Source organism: Lipotes vexillifer, unplaced genomic scaffold (genome assembly GCF_000442215.2).
Source record: "Lipotes vexillifer unplaced genomic scaffold, Lipotes_vexillifer_v1.1 scaffold184, whole genome shotgun sequence".
Taxonomy (NCBI): domain Eukaryota; kingdom Metazoa; phylum Chordata; class Mammalia; order Artiodactyla; family Lipotidae; genus Lipotes; species Lipotes vexillifer.
This window is the reverse complement of record NW_006783561.1, coordinates 2,234,051-2,246,504: the sequence shown is the minus strand read 5'-3', so window position 1 is coordinate 2,246,504 and position 12,454 is coordinate 2,234,051. Positions and strand designations below refer to the sequence as shown.

The following is a 12,454-nucleotide window of genomic DNA, read 5'->3' as shown; positions in this document are numbered from 1 at the left end:
AAGAGTGTAAAAATATTAACTTTAGCCATTGATAAATTAAGCAGGCATTTTATAATTTCTAAAGTAACCACCAAACAACAGAAACAGGATCATTTCCCAAAAATATGGAAGGAGAAAAAAATACCTCATCAATCCAAAAGAAGGCAAGAGAAAAGAGAAAAAGATGGGACAAGTAAACACACAAAAAAAGATGGCAGGCATACATCCAAATATATCAATAATTACAATAAATATAAATGGACTAAATGTACCATGAAGACAGATTCCAAAGTCATTATTGATGACATTCTTCTTAAATGCTAAAATGGGGTCTAGAAAGACTATTTAGCATTTTTTAAAGGAACTGAGAAGAAGAGTGGTTTGATACGGATTTCTAATGGACTTGGAAAAGACGATAAACAAACTTGATGCTAAAGTAAACTCCAGGAATAGAAAAACAAAAAAGATGATCTTTCAGAAGACATTTTAAGAAAACCTCATTCCACCTTCCCTAACATCCCCAATCATTTGCAAGTACTTACTGATAAGTGCAGAAAATCCGTAGGAGATCTTCAGTACGAAATTCTTGGGGGAAGTCATAAATTTCAATGACATGTGGGAATTCACAATCACTGAGGTCAATATCAGGAACTTCATGGTTGTAATAATCAAATATAGGTTCTTGGATGCTTTCTCTATTCTTCATATTCCCTGATAACTAGAGAGGAGGAAGCATATATGTGACTGTTACATCAAGCCAGAGCATTGTAAAATATCCTCCCATTTATAAACAATCCTCCTTCTTGTCTCCATGTTCCTATTCCTTAACCTTTATCATTTGTCTCTGTTTATGAACACAATAATGACTGGGCTCTATCACCCAGCTTATATTATACATGTGGAATACTTTGATTAACGTGGTGAGTTATAAACAGCACATCTTAGAAAATGAATTTCAGAAAATAGCTGAAGAGATGAATTAATAACATTTGTTTTATTTGAGCTTATTGATCAGACACATAGTTTCGTTTCTGAAAGTGAAAAAAAACAAAACAAAATTTTTAAGAATAAAAGCACTTTGTTAGTCTACCTTTCGTTGACAGTAGCTTACAAAGAAATTTGTTATGACAAATGTAAGTGGCACAAGTAATTATATTTAAGTTCCCTAGCATGAGAGCTGCCTAAAGGAATTTCCACAAAGCAGGTTAATACAGGAATTAACAGTAATGAAGAATACTTAAAATTCTACTATTCTATGGTGTGCAGATTAAATGAGATGATGCAGTAAGTGCTAGCACACTACGTGTCACCTAAGTAAGAATTCAATTTCAACCCAATTTAAACATATTTTAACTAGGTGCTAAGTCTATTATAGGCCAAGCACCATGTTATTTCTACCCTGCTTAGGATGTAGAAATCAGGAAGAGAATATTCCTCACACTGTAACAATGAGAAAAGACCAACTGACCTATAAAATCATAACTTTTCTTGAGTTTACCATACAGCTGAGTATGCAACACAGAGTACACAAGGAAATTGAAATCCACAGGATGACATGTCCCTCCAAAGAGAAACAGAATATATAAACTGTTTTGCCTCTGGCAGATCATGGCAAGAAGTGGCCACCACATGAGTGGGCAAGAAGATATCAGCTAAATGTTTAACAAATTCTTAAAAGCCTAGAGTGGACTGGTGTATCAGTTTAGAATAACTCAGAGTCCCAGAAAGGAGGGTAATCTGCAATTACTTGCAAGTCCATCCTTATGCCAGTGCCACACTGTCTTGATTACTGTTGTTTTATAAGTTTTGAAATCAGGAAGTTTGAGTCTTCCTACTTTGTTCTTCTTTTTCAAAATCATTTTGGCTATTCTGAGTCCCTTGCATTTCCAAATGAATTAGAGGATCATTTTGTCAATTTCTGCAAAAAATACAGGACAGCTGGATTGAGCTGGATGTATTAATCACTTTGGGTAGTATCTTAACAATATTAAAGAAGATAAACATGGGATGTTTATTTAGGTCTTCTTTAATTTCTTCCAAAAATGTGTTGTAGTTTCAGGGTACAAGTTTTACACTTCTTTTGTTAAATTTATTTCTAACTTTTTAATGCTACTGTCATTGGAACTATTTGCTTCATTTCATTTTTGAATTTCTGGCATGGACTTTTTGAGTTACTTTGCAAAAACCAAACCAAACAAACCACTGCATGTCCATGCATTTATAAATTGGGGCTAAATAATGCATTGTGAGAGGTAAACAATGCCTAACTACAAATACCTTGGAACTATAAGAACTGATTATAAAGAGGAAGAAAAAAGAGAGGCAGGATAGTCTAGCAAGGAAATTTGATTATGGCCCTTTGCTCTAATCTGGTCAGCAAATTTGAACTTGTATACTTACATCCCATTTTTGAGGTAATTATTAAACACTTCAGCTTCTGGTACTGATTAAATGCAAAGTGTAAATAATAGCAAAACACACAATTCCTACTCTACATTTCATGGGAAAATAGATATAAAGCCTACAAGTAACATACTCCTGACTAGTTTCTCCTATAACACTCAAGACTCCACTATTATCAGGGACTCCTAACTTTTCCTAAGAGGAGAAGAACTTTGTTTCATACTCCCATGGTACTGATATTGTTGGAATCAGCTTACATGTCTACTGGCAACACATTTTTGGGGGAGGTAGGCTGAGAGGTAGCAGGCCATACTATTAATGGTGTTTTCTCCTGAGAATTTCAACAAAACATTCAAGGGGGCCTTGACAGGGTAAAGGAGAAAGGAATATGTGGCACAGAAGGGGGAAATGTCTAAGAGAAGACAATATGGTATAAAGTGAGGATCAGAGCATGATTGTGAGAGGCGAGTCGGGTAGAGACCACTATCAGACAGGGGTTAGACACAGTAATACAGACGTATTTCAGGAAAGGCCCTAACATTTGATGCAATGACTTTTTTTGCAGTAGACCTGTACTGTCCAACACAGTAGCTGCCAGCCACATGTGGTTACTGAGTACTAGAAACATGGCAAGTCTGAATTGAGATGTGTTTTATATATAAAATATATAAAATACACATCAAATTTCAAAGACTTAATACAAAAAATAAAAGACCTCACTAATAATTTCTTATATTGATTACATGTTGAAATGATATTTTGGATATATTAAAAATACGTTCTTGACTTTACCTGTTTATTTTTACCTTTTTAAATGTGGCTCATAGAAATTTTAAATTACATACATGGCTCACATTTGTAGTTTGCATCATATTTCTACTGTAGACAACTGAAACATTTACTGTTAAGAGTCACATGTATTGAGACAATACTTGTCACAACTGTCAATGTGAAACCTTCATATTTTATGACCAACCTTCATATATTTTTCTTTCATATGGCTAATAAATGTTTGATAGAGCAACAATAGAGGGGAAAGGTTTACAATTTGATTCATTCTAATCTATTAAAGTCCACAGGAAAGGAAAGTTTGCAAACAACCCAGCAAATAATTTTGAGTTATGAATCACAAATATTTTATGATTTTTACCAGGGGCCTGCTTGCTGTTTATAAAGCATAAGTGAAATCTGAGTATTCCTTCATATGTAGAACCAGCTTCCACAAAATCAACTAAATTAAATTATCTTCCCAAAGTGAGGGTTTTAAGACTCTTATAAGCCTAGTAACCTGCTCTTGAAAACAAGTCTAAAAAATAGTACCGCTTCAGAGCTAGGGACACATACAGACTGAAAATGAGGGGATGGAAAAAGATATTCCATGCAAATGGAAATCAAAAGAAACCTGGAGTAGCAATTCTCATATCAGACAAAATAGACTTTAAAATAAAGACTATTACAGGAGACAAAGAAGGACACTACCTAATGATCAAGGGATCGATTCAAGAAGATGTAACAATTGTAAATATTTATGCACCCAACATAGGAGCACCTCAATACATAAGGCAAATGCTAATAGCCATAAAAGGGGAAATCGACAGTAACGCAATCATAGTAGGGGACTTTAACACCCCACTTTCACCAGTGAACAGATCATCCAAAATGAAAATAAAAAAGGAAACACAAGCTTTAAATGACACATTAAACAAGATGGACATAACTGATATTTATAGGACATTCCATCCAAAAACAACAGAATACACTTTCTTCTCAAGTGCTCATGGAACATTCTTCAGGATAGATCATATCTTGGGTCACAAATCAAGCCTTGGTAAATTTAAGAAAATTGAAATTGTATCAAGTATCTTTTCAGACCACAACGCTATAAGACTAGATATCAATTACAGAAAAAAATCTGTAAAAAGTACAAACACATGGAGGCTAAACAATATGCTACTAAATAACCAAGAGATCACTGAAGAAATCAAAGAAGAAACCAAAAAATACCTAGAAACAAATGACAATGAAAACACGATGACCCAAAACCTATGGGATGCAGCAAAAGCAGTTCTAAGAGGGAAGTTTACAGCAATACGATCCTACCTCAAGAAAGAAGAAAAATCTCAAATAACCTAACCTTATACCTAAAACAATTAGAGAAAGAAGAACAAAAAAAACCCCAAAGTTAGCAGAAGGAAAGAAATCATAAAGATCAGATCAGAAATAAATGAAAAAGAAATGAAGGAAACGACAGCAAAGATGAATAAAACTAAAAGCTGGTTCTTTGAGAAGATAAACAAAACTGATAAACCATTAGCCAGACTCATCAAGAAAAAAAGGGAGAAGATTCAAATTAACAGAATTAGAATGAAAAAGGAGAAGTCACAACTGACACTGCAGAGATACAAAGGGTCATGAGAGATTACTACAAGCAACTATATGCCAATAAAATGGACAACCTGGAAGAAACGGACAAATTCTTAGAAAAGCACAACCTTTCGAGACTGAACCAGGAAGCAATAGAAAAAATGAACAGACCAATCACAAGCACTGAAATTGAAACTGTGATTAAACATCTTCCAACAAACAAAAGCCCAGGACCAGATGGCTTCACAGGCAAATTCTATCAAACATTTAGAGAAGAGCTAACACCTATCCTTCTCAAACTCTTCCAAAATATAGCAGAGGGAGGAACACTCCCAAACTCAGTCTGTGAGGCCACCACCACCCTGATACCAAAAGCAGACAAAGATGTCACAAAAAAAGACTACAGGCCAATATCACTGATGAACATAGATGCAAAAAATCCTTAACAAAATACTAGCAAACAGAATCCAGCAGCACATTAAAAGGATCATACACCATGATCAAGTGGGGTTTATTCCAGGAATGCAAGGATTCTTCAATATATGCAAATCAATCAATATGATACACCATATTAACAAACTGAAGGAGAAAAACCATATGATCATCTCAATAGATGCAGAAAAAGCTTTCAACAAAATTCAACACCCATTTATGATAAAACCCCTCCAGAAAGTAGGCATAGAGGGAACTTACCTCAACATAATAAAGGCCACATATGACAAACCCACAGCCAACACTGTTCTCAATGGTGAAAAACTGAAACCATTTCCAGTAAGATCGGGGACAAGGCAAGGTTGCGCACTCTCACCACTATTATTCAACATAGTTTTGGAAGTTTTAGCCATAGCAATCAGAGAAGAAAAAGAAATAAAAGGAATCCAAACTGGAAAAGAAGAAGTAAAACTGTCACTGTTTTCAGATGACAAGATACTATAGATGCCACCAGAAAACTACTAGAGCTACTCAATGAATTTGGTAAAGTAGCAGGATACAAAATTAATGCACAGAAATCTCTTGCATTCCTATACACTAATGAATAGGAATAGATGAAAAATCTGAAACACTCCCATTTACCATTGTGGCAAAAAGAATAAAATACCTAGGAATAAACCTACCTAAGGAGACAAAAGACCTGTATGCAGAAAACTATAAGACACTGATGAAAGAAATTAAAGATGATACCGACAGACGGAGAGATATACCATGTCCTTGGATTGGAAGAATCAACACTGTGAAAATGACTCTACTATCCAAAGCAATCTACAGATTCAATGCAATCCCTATCAAACTACCAATGGCGTTTTTCACAGAACTAGAACAAAAAATTTCACAATTTGTATGGAAACACAAAAGACCCTGAATAGCCAAAGCAATCTTGAGAAAGAAAAACAGAGCTGGAAGAATCAGGCTCCCTGACTTCAGACTATACGACAAAGCTACAGTAATCAAGACAGTATGGTACTGGCACAAAAACAGAAATATAGATCAATGGAATAGGATAGAAAGTCCAGAGATAAACCCACGCACATACGGTCACCTTATTTTTGATAGAGGAGGCAAGAATATACAATGGAGAAAAGACAGCCTCTTCAATAAGTGGTGCTGGGAAAACTGGACAGCTACACATAAAAGAATGAAATTAGTACACTCCCTAAAGCAATACACAAAAATAAACTCAAAATGGATCAAAGACCTAAACGTAAGGCCAGACACTATAAAACTCTTAGAGGAAAACACAGGCAGAACACTCTTTGACATAAATCACAGCAAGATCCTTTTTGACCCACCTCCTAGAGAAACAGAAATAAAACAAAAATACACAAATGGGACTTAATTAAACCTAAAAGCTTCTGCACAGCAAAGGAAACCAAAAACAAGACGAAAAGACTGTAGCGCGGTGGTTAAGAATCCGCCTGCCAATGCAGGGGACATGGGTTCGAGCCCTGGTCTGGGAAGATCCCACATGCTGCAGAGCAACTAAGCTCCTGCACCACAACTACTGCAGCCTGCGTGCCTAGAGCCAGTGCTCTCAACAAGAGAAGCCACCACAATGAGAAGCCTGCACACGTCAACGAAGAGTAGCCCCAGCTCGCCGCAACTAGAGAAAGCCCACGTGCAGCAACGAAGACCCAATGCAGCAATAAATAAAATAAATAAAATAAATAAATTTATCAAAAAAAAAAAGAATGGGAGAAAATATATGCAAACGAAGCAACTGACAAAGGATTAATCTCCAAAATATACAAGCAGCTCATGCAGCTCAATATCAAAAAAAACAAACCCAATCAAAAAATGGGCAGAAGATCTAAATAGACATTTCTCCAAAGACACACAGGAGGAATCAGAGAAATGTACATCAAAACCACAATGAGGTATCACCTCACACCAGTCAGAATGGCCAGCGTCAAAAAATCTACAAACAATAAATGCTGGAGAGGGTGTGGAGAAAAGGGAATCCTCCTGCACTGTTGGTGGGAATGTAAATTGATACAACCACTATGGAGAACAGTATGGAGGTTCCTTAAGCTAAAAATAGAACTACCATATGACCCAGTAATCCCACTACTGGGCATATATACCCTGAGAAAACCATAATTCAAAAAGATACATGTACCACAATGTTCATTGCAGCACTATTTACAATAGCCAGGACATGGAAGCAACCTAAGTGTCCACCGACAGATGAATGGATAGAGAAGATGTGGCACATATATACAATGGAATATTACTCAGCCATAAAAAGAAACAAAATTGAGTCATTTGTACTGAGGTGGATGGACCTAGAGTCTGTCATACAGAGTGAAGTAAGTCAGAAAGAGAAAAACAAATACCGTATGCTAACACATACATATGGAATCTTAAAAAAAACAAACCAAAAAACAAATGGTTCTGATGAACCTAGAGGCAGGACAGGAATAAAGATGCAGACCTAGAGAATGGACTTGAGGACAAGGGGAAGGGGAAGGGGAAGCTGGGATGAAGTGAGAGAGTGGCATGGACTTATAAATACTACCAAATGTAAAATAGCTAGCTAGTGCGAAGCAGGCGCATAGCACAGGGAGATCAGCTTGGTGCTTTGTGTCCACCTAGGGGGTGGGATGGGGGGGTGGGAGGGAGATGCAAGAGGGAGGGGATATGGGGATATATGTATATATATAGCTGATTCACTTTGTGATAACAGCAGAAACTAACACACCATTATAAAGCAATTACACTCCAAAAAACATGTTAAAAAAAAAAATAGTACCTGACTTGCTATGACATAATTGACTGATTCCTATTTGTAGAAGGGGACAAAAAGGGTGCAGAGAGCAGAAGGTCAACTAGACATGGATCACTGAGCTTTTTATTTTTTGTTTGATACTAGGTTCTTCAAGATACAAAAGGAAAAACAAAAAGTTCTGAAGTCACAAGTTACTCTCTACAAACAAAAAATAAATATATGCTACATTATTTTGGGATAAAGTTATATTTATATCTGTCAGATGGGCATGTTAGATCAGCTGCTATTGTTATCCCAATTATAAGGATGCAAAATTACATCACAGAGAGACTAAAGGACATTCCCAAAGTTACAAATCAAATTACTAATAAGGTTTGAATCATAACTCACGTCTCCTGGCCGCTAGTCTAATATTCCTTCCATAACATGATGAAATGGCCTTACAGTGAACAGAATCAGAAACGGTGGCTATATCAATGTTCAGGACAACTAATTCCCTCTGATTAAGGATTTATGGATACAAGCAGTTCTGGGAGGAAAGGAGGGAGGGAGGGAGGATCAATGGCAAAGCTGAAAAGAACTCAGGGGTGCTGATTTCTTTCCAGTCCTATATTCGAGACACCATATAGCTTATAGATTAAACTTCCCAAAATACTGCTTTGATCATGTCATTCCTTTAATTAAAAATCTTCAATGGCTGTATTTAAAGCTCATAACCTGGACCCAACCGACCTGTGGTTGGCAGAATGACAGCCTCTCAAAGATGTCCATGTCCTAATTCCCTCAACTTATGAACATGATACATGGCAAAGGAGAATTAAGGTAGCAGGTGGAATTAAAGATGCTAATCAGATGACTTTAAAATAGAGAGATAATGCTGGATTATCTAGGTGGGCCCAATATAATCACAAGGGTCCTTAAAAGCAAATTGTTTCAGAAGAGTCAGTGTGTCAGAGTGAGGTAATATGAGAAAGACTTGCCTGGCCACTGCTGGCTTTGAAAACGGAAGGGGGCCATGAGCCAAGGAATGTGGGCAGCGTGCAGGAGAAGCTGAAAAAGGTAAGAAAATGGGTTCTCCCCTAGAGTCTTCAGAAAGGATCACAATCCTGCCAATACCCTAATTTTAGTCCAGTGAGACCCATTTTGGACTTCTGACCTACAGAACTGTAAAAGACAAATTTGTGTTGTTTTAAGACAGTAGTTTGTGGTAATTTATTACCTCATTAATAGTGTACTAAAATATATACTACATTTCTAGCTTTATGTCATGTCATCCCTTAAAATATGCTACATTCCAACCAAAGAGTAATACTATGCCTAAACACACCTTGCTTCTTCCTGCCTATTGCTTTGATCACATTATTTTTGGTCACATGTATAATGTGACTCTTCCTCTAGACTTCTACAGCATTTACCTCATCTGCACTACTTTTACAGTACTCACTGTATAACACCCTATATTAATAAGACCTGTCTCTTCCTCCAACCTCAACCTGACCACCTAACCAACATTTAATGTACACTGAACATAACATTAGAGAAAGAACTTGAACAAAGAATTTTAATATGTAATAGTCATAAGAATGAAGAAGGTATTACCAGTGGATAGAGGGGAATGAACTTTGTTTTGTTCACTTGCCCAAGTAAAGAAATTATACAGAGAAAAGTACCATAGGCAGAAGTGTGCAAAGGCATGCAAGGAGTGTGGTATTCATTAAACAGTTCAGTGCGGTTACACTAAATAATGTGAGGGCTTGGGGGAGTGCTATGGGCTTAACTGTGTCCTCTCAAAATTCATGAGTTAAAGCCATAAACCCCAGTACCTTAGAATATGACTGTATTTAGAGATAATGCCTTTAAACAGGTATTAAGTTAAAATAGGGTAGACCCTAATCTGAGTGGTATCTTTATAAAAAGAGGAAATTTGGACACAGACACAGAGGGAAGACCATGTAAAGACACAGGGAGAAGATGGCCATCTACAAACCAAGGAGAGAGGTCTCAGAAGAATCTAACCCTTGCTGCCACCTTGATCTTGGACTTCTAGCCTCCAGAATTGTGAGAAAACAAATTTATGCGGTACTTTGCCATAGTCAGTCTAGGGTACTATGCTCCGGCAGCCTTAGCAAACTAATACAGGGAGTAAGGCTGGAAAGGAAGGCTGGAGTTTCAGTCTCCTCATCAATATCCTGATTCTATAATTCAACTACAAGGGGCGTGTCATATTTATCCCTATATTCCCCCCCTGCACACATTACCTTGCACAAACTAGGCGTTCAAAAAATACTTGTGGAATGAATAAAATGCACATGGCCCAAGTTAATTACTTTGTCCAAATGCATGCTTATCAAGACTGATTCTACATAGAGCCCCCATCAATAAGAATTTGATTTATGCAATATATATATTTTAAATGATTCTGGATGGCATTCTGAAATTTTGGGGGAAAAATGACTTTTTTATTTCCCTTTGCCAATAAACTTTAATTGTTCTGGCTATATAAATCATGCAGAAAATCCAATTTAATAAATTATAAAAGGAAAACAACAACAAAAACAAAATTTCAAAACAGATCATCTAAACTTCTGATAGTGACAAATTCAGGACCTAAGCCTGGGAACGTTCCATATTTTTTACAAGCTCTCACAGCCTGGAATGCCTTGTCTGCTCCTGATCCTTCTCTCTTAAGACCCAGCTTCAATCTTTATCTCCTCTTGAAGCGCTCCCTATTGACTCTATTTTGATGGTTTCTCCATTCCCTATACTACCGTATCATAACCCTTGGCAGTTGGATATATACCGTATTTCATCAGTTCTAAGATGCACATTTTAACATCTCCAACATCAGTATGCATCTTAATCATGCATATTGTCACTGCTTGTCTGAATATGAATGAGCACCAAAAGCACCAGTACCAAAATTTGCAGAAAGGGTGGTCAGCAGGGTGGAAGAAAATCTGAATGTAAGAATAGCCCTATATAAGTGCAAAGCTGGCTTAAGAATCCAGCAACAATGATTTTTGCTTCTTTTATGTATTCTTTTAAGAAATGCTGTATCATCAAAGTTGTTGATGGCACAGAAGATGGTAACAGGATGGAAAGACATCAGTATCAATGACTGAGTCAAAAAATTATTAGGACTTCCCTGGTGTTCCAGTGGTAAAGAATCCACCTTCCAATGCAGGGGACATGGGCTCGATCCCTGGTCGGGGAACTAGGTTCCCACCTCCCACGTGCAGCTAAGCCTGCATGCCACAACTACTGAGCTCACGTGCCTCAACTAGAGAGCCCAGGTGCCACAAACTACAGAGCCCACGTGCCCTGGAACCTGCGCACCACAAGTACAGAAGAGAAAACCTGCACATCACAACTAAAGAGAAGCCCGTGCTCCACAACGAAAGATCCTGCATGCCTCAAATGGAGATCTCACGTGCTGCAACTAACACCCGACGCAGCCAAAAAAGCAAATAAGTAAAATTAAATTTAAAAAAAAGGAAGAAAAAGGAACACTTGGGTTCTAATTCAAAAAAAAAAAAAAGAAATCATTAGAAAGAGTTGGACTATAAACACAAAGTTTTAGGAAACAAGAACCAATTGATTTCACCTACATTTTCTTTATGTAAGAGATGACACGTGATAAAAAATTTATGTCTAATTAAGAGCTCTTTCAGTATGTATAAAATAAAAATTCTAAAGGGTAATAAGCATTGTGTAAAAGTTTAATTTCTTTCTTAGTGATACATAAAATAATGATATATTTCACAATCAACAGCATTTTCAATTCAATGAGATAGAATACTTCTTTATTTTTTTTCGAGACATTTCTGAGAATAAGTTTCATCAGCTCCACAAGACTATAAACTCCTTAAACATTCTTATCCTTCTCTTTTATCCCTCATATCACCAATATTAGAGCTGGGCACAGTATAGCTGTACAATGTCTGTTGATTGGCTGAGAGCTTTAGGTAGAGGCAAAGGCTTACTGTCATGGAAAAAGCCCAGGGTTAGAAACCAGGAGACTGGGATTCTAGTGCCAACTCTGGCACTAACCTTAGCTAGGTCAGTAACAACCTTTCTGGACCTTACTTGCCTTATCTATAAAGCAAGAGGTAAACATAAAACATTACGTTACAGGTCCCTTTCAATGCTAACATTCCACTTTTTTTAAAAAAGACGTACAGTTTTCTTAGACAGGTTAATGTTCCAGGTCCTAGTCCTTATTGTTCAAGGCCTATGTTATAATCCTGCCTCTGATCTTGGAAGGTAGGAAAGAACACTTTTCTGTAGGTACTTTTTTTTTTTTTTTTTTTTTGCGGTACGCGGGTGGCCTCTCCTGTTGCAGAGCACAGGCTCCGGATGCGCAGGCTCAGCAGCCATGGCTCACGGGTCCAGCCGCCCTGCGGCATGTGGGATCTTCCCGAAACGGGGCACGAACCCGCGTCCCCTGCATCGGCAGGCGGACTCTCAACCACTGCGCCACCAGGG

General features: G+C 37.2%; 1 protein-coding gene across 2 annotated transcripts in view; it reads right to left on the bottom strand.

Moving 5' to 3' along the window:
- Window positions 1-12,454, bottom strand: part of R3HCC1L (R3H domain and coiled-coil containing 1 like) — a 70,016-nt gene that overhangs the window by 14,579 nt on the left and 42,983 nt on the right. Inside the window, exons 3-5 of one of the 2 annotated variants that reach the window (XM_007456233.1) lie at window positions 10,979-11,007; window positions 9,986-9,990; window positions 522-697 (exon numbers count right to left, since the gene is read on the bottom strand). In XM_007456233.1, the coding sequence (XP_007456295.1) occupies window positions 522-697; window positions 9,986-9,990; window positions 10,979-11,007 (210 nt within the window). The remainder of the gene's footprint in view (window positions 1-521; window positions 698-9,985; window positions 9,991-10,978; window positions 11,008-12,454) is intronic. The other variant, XM_007456234.1, reaches the window with a different exon arrangement.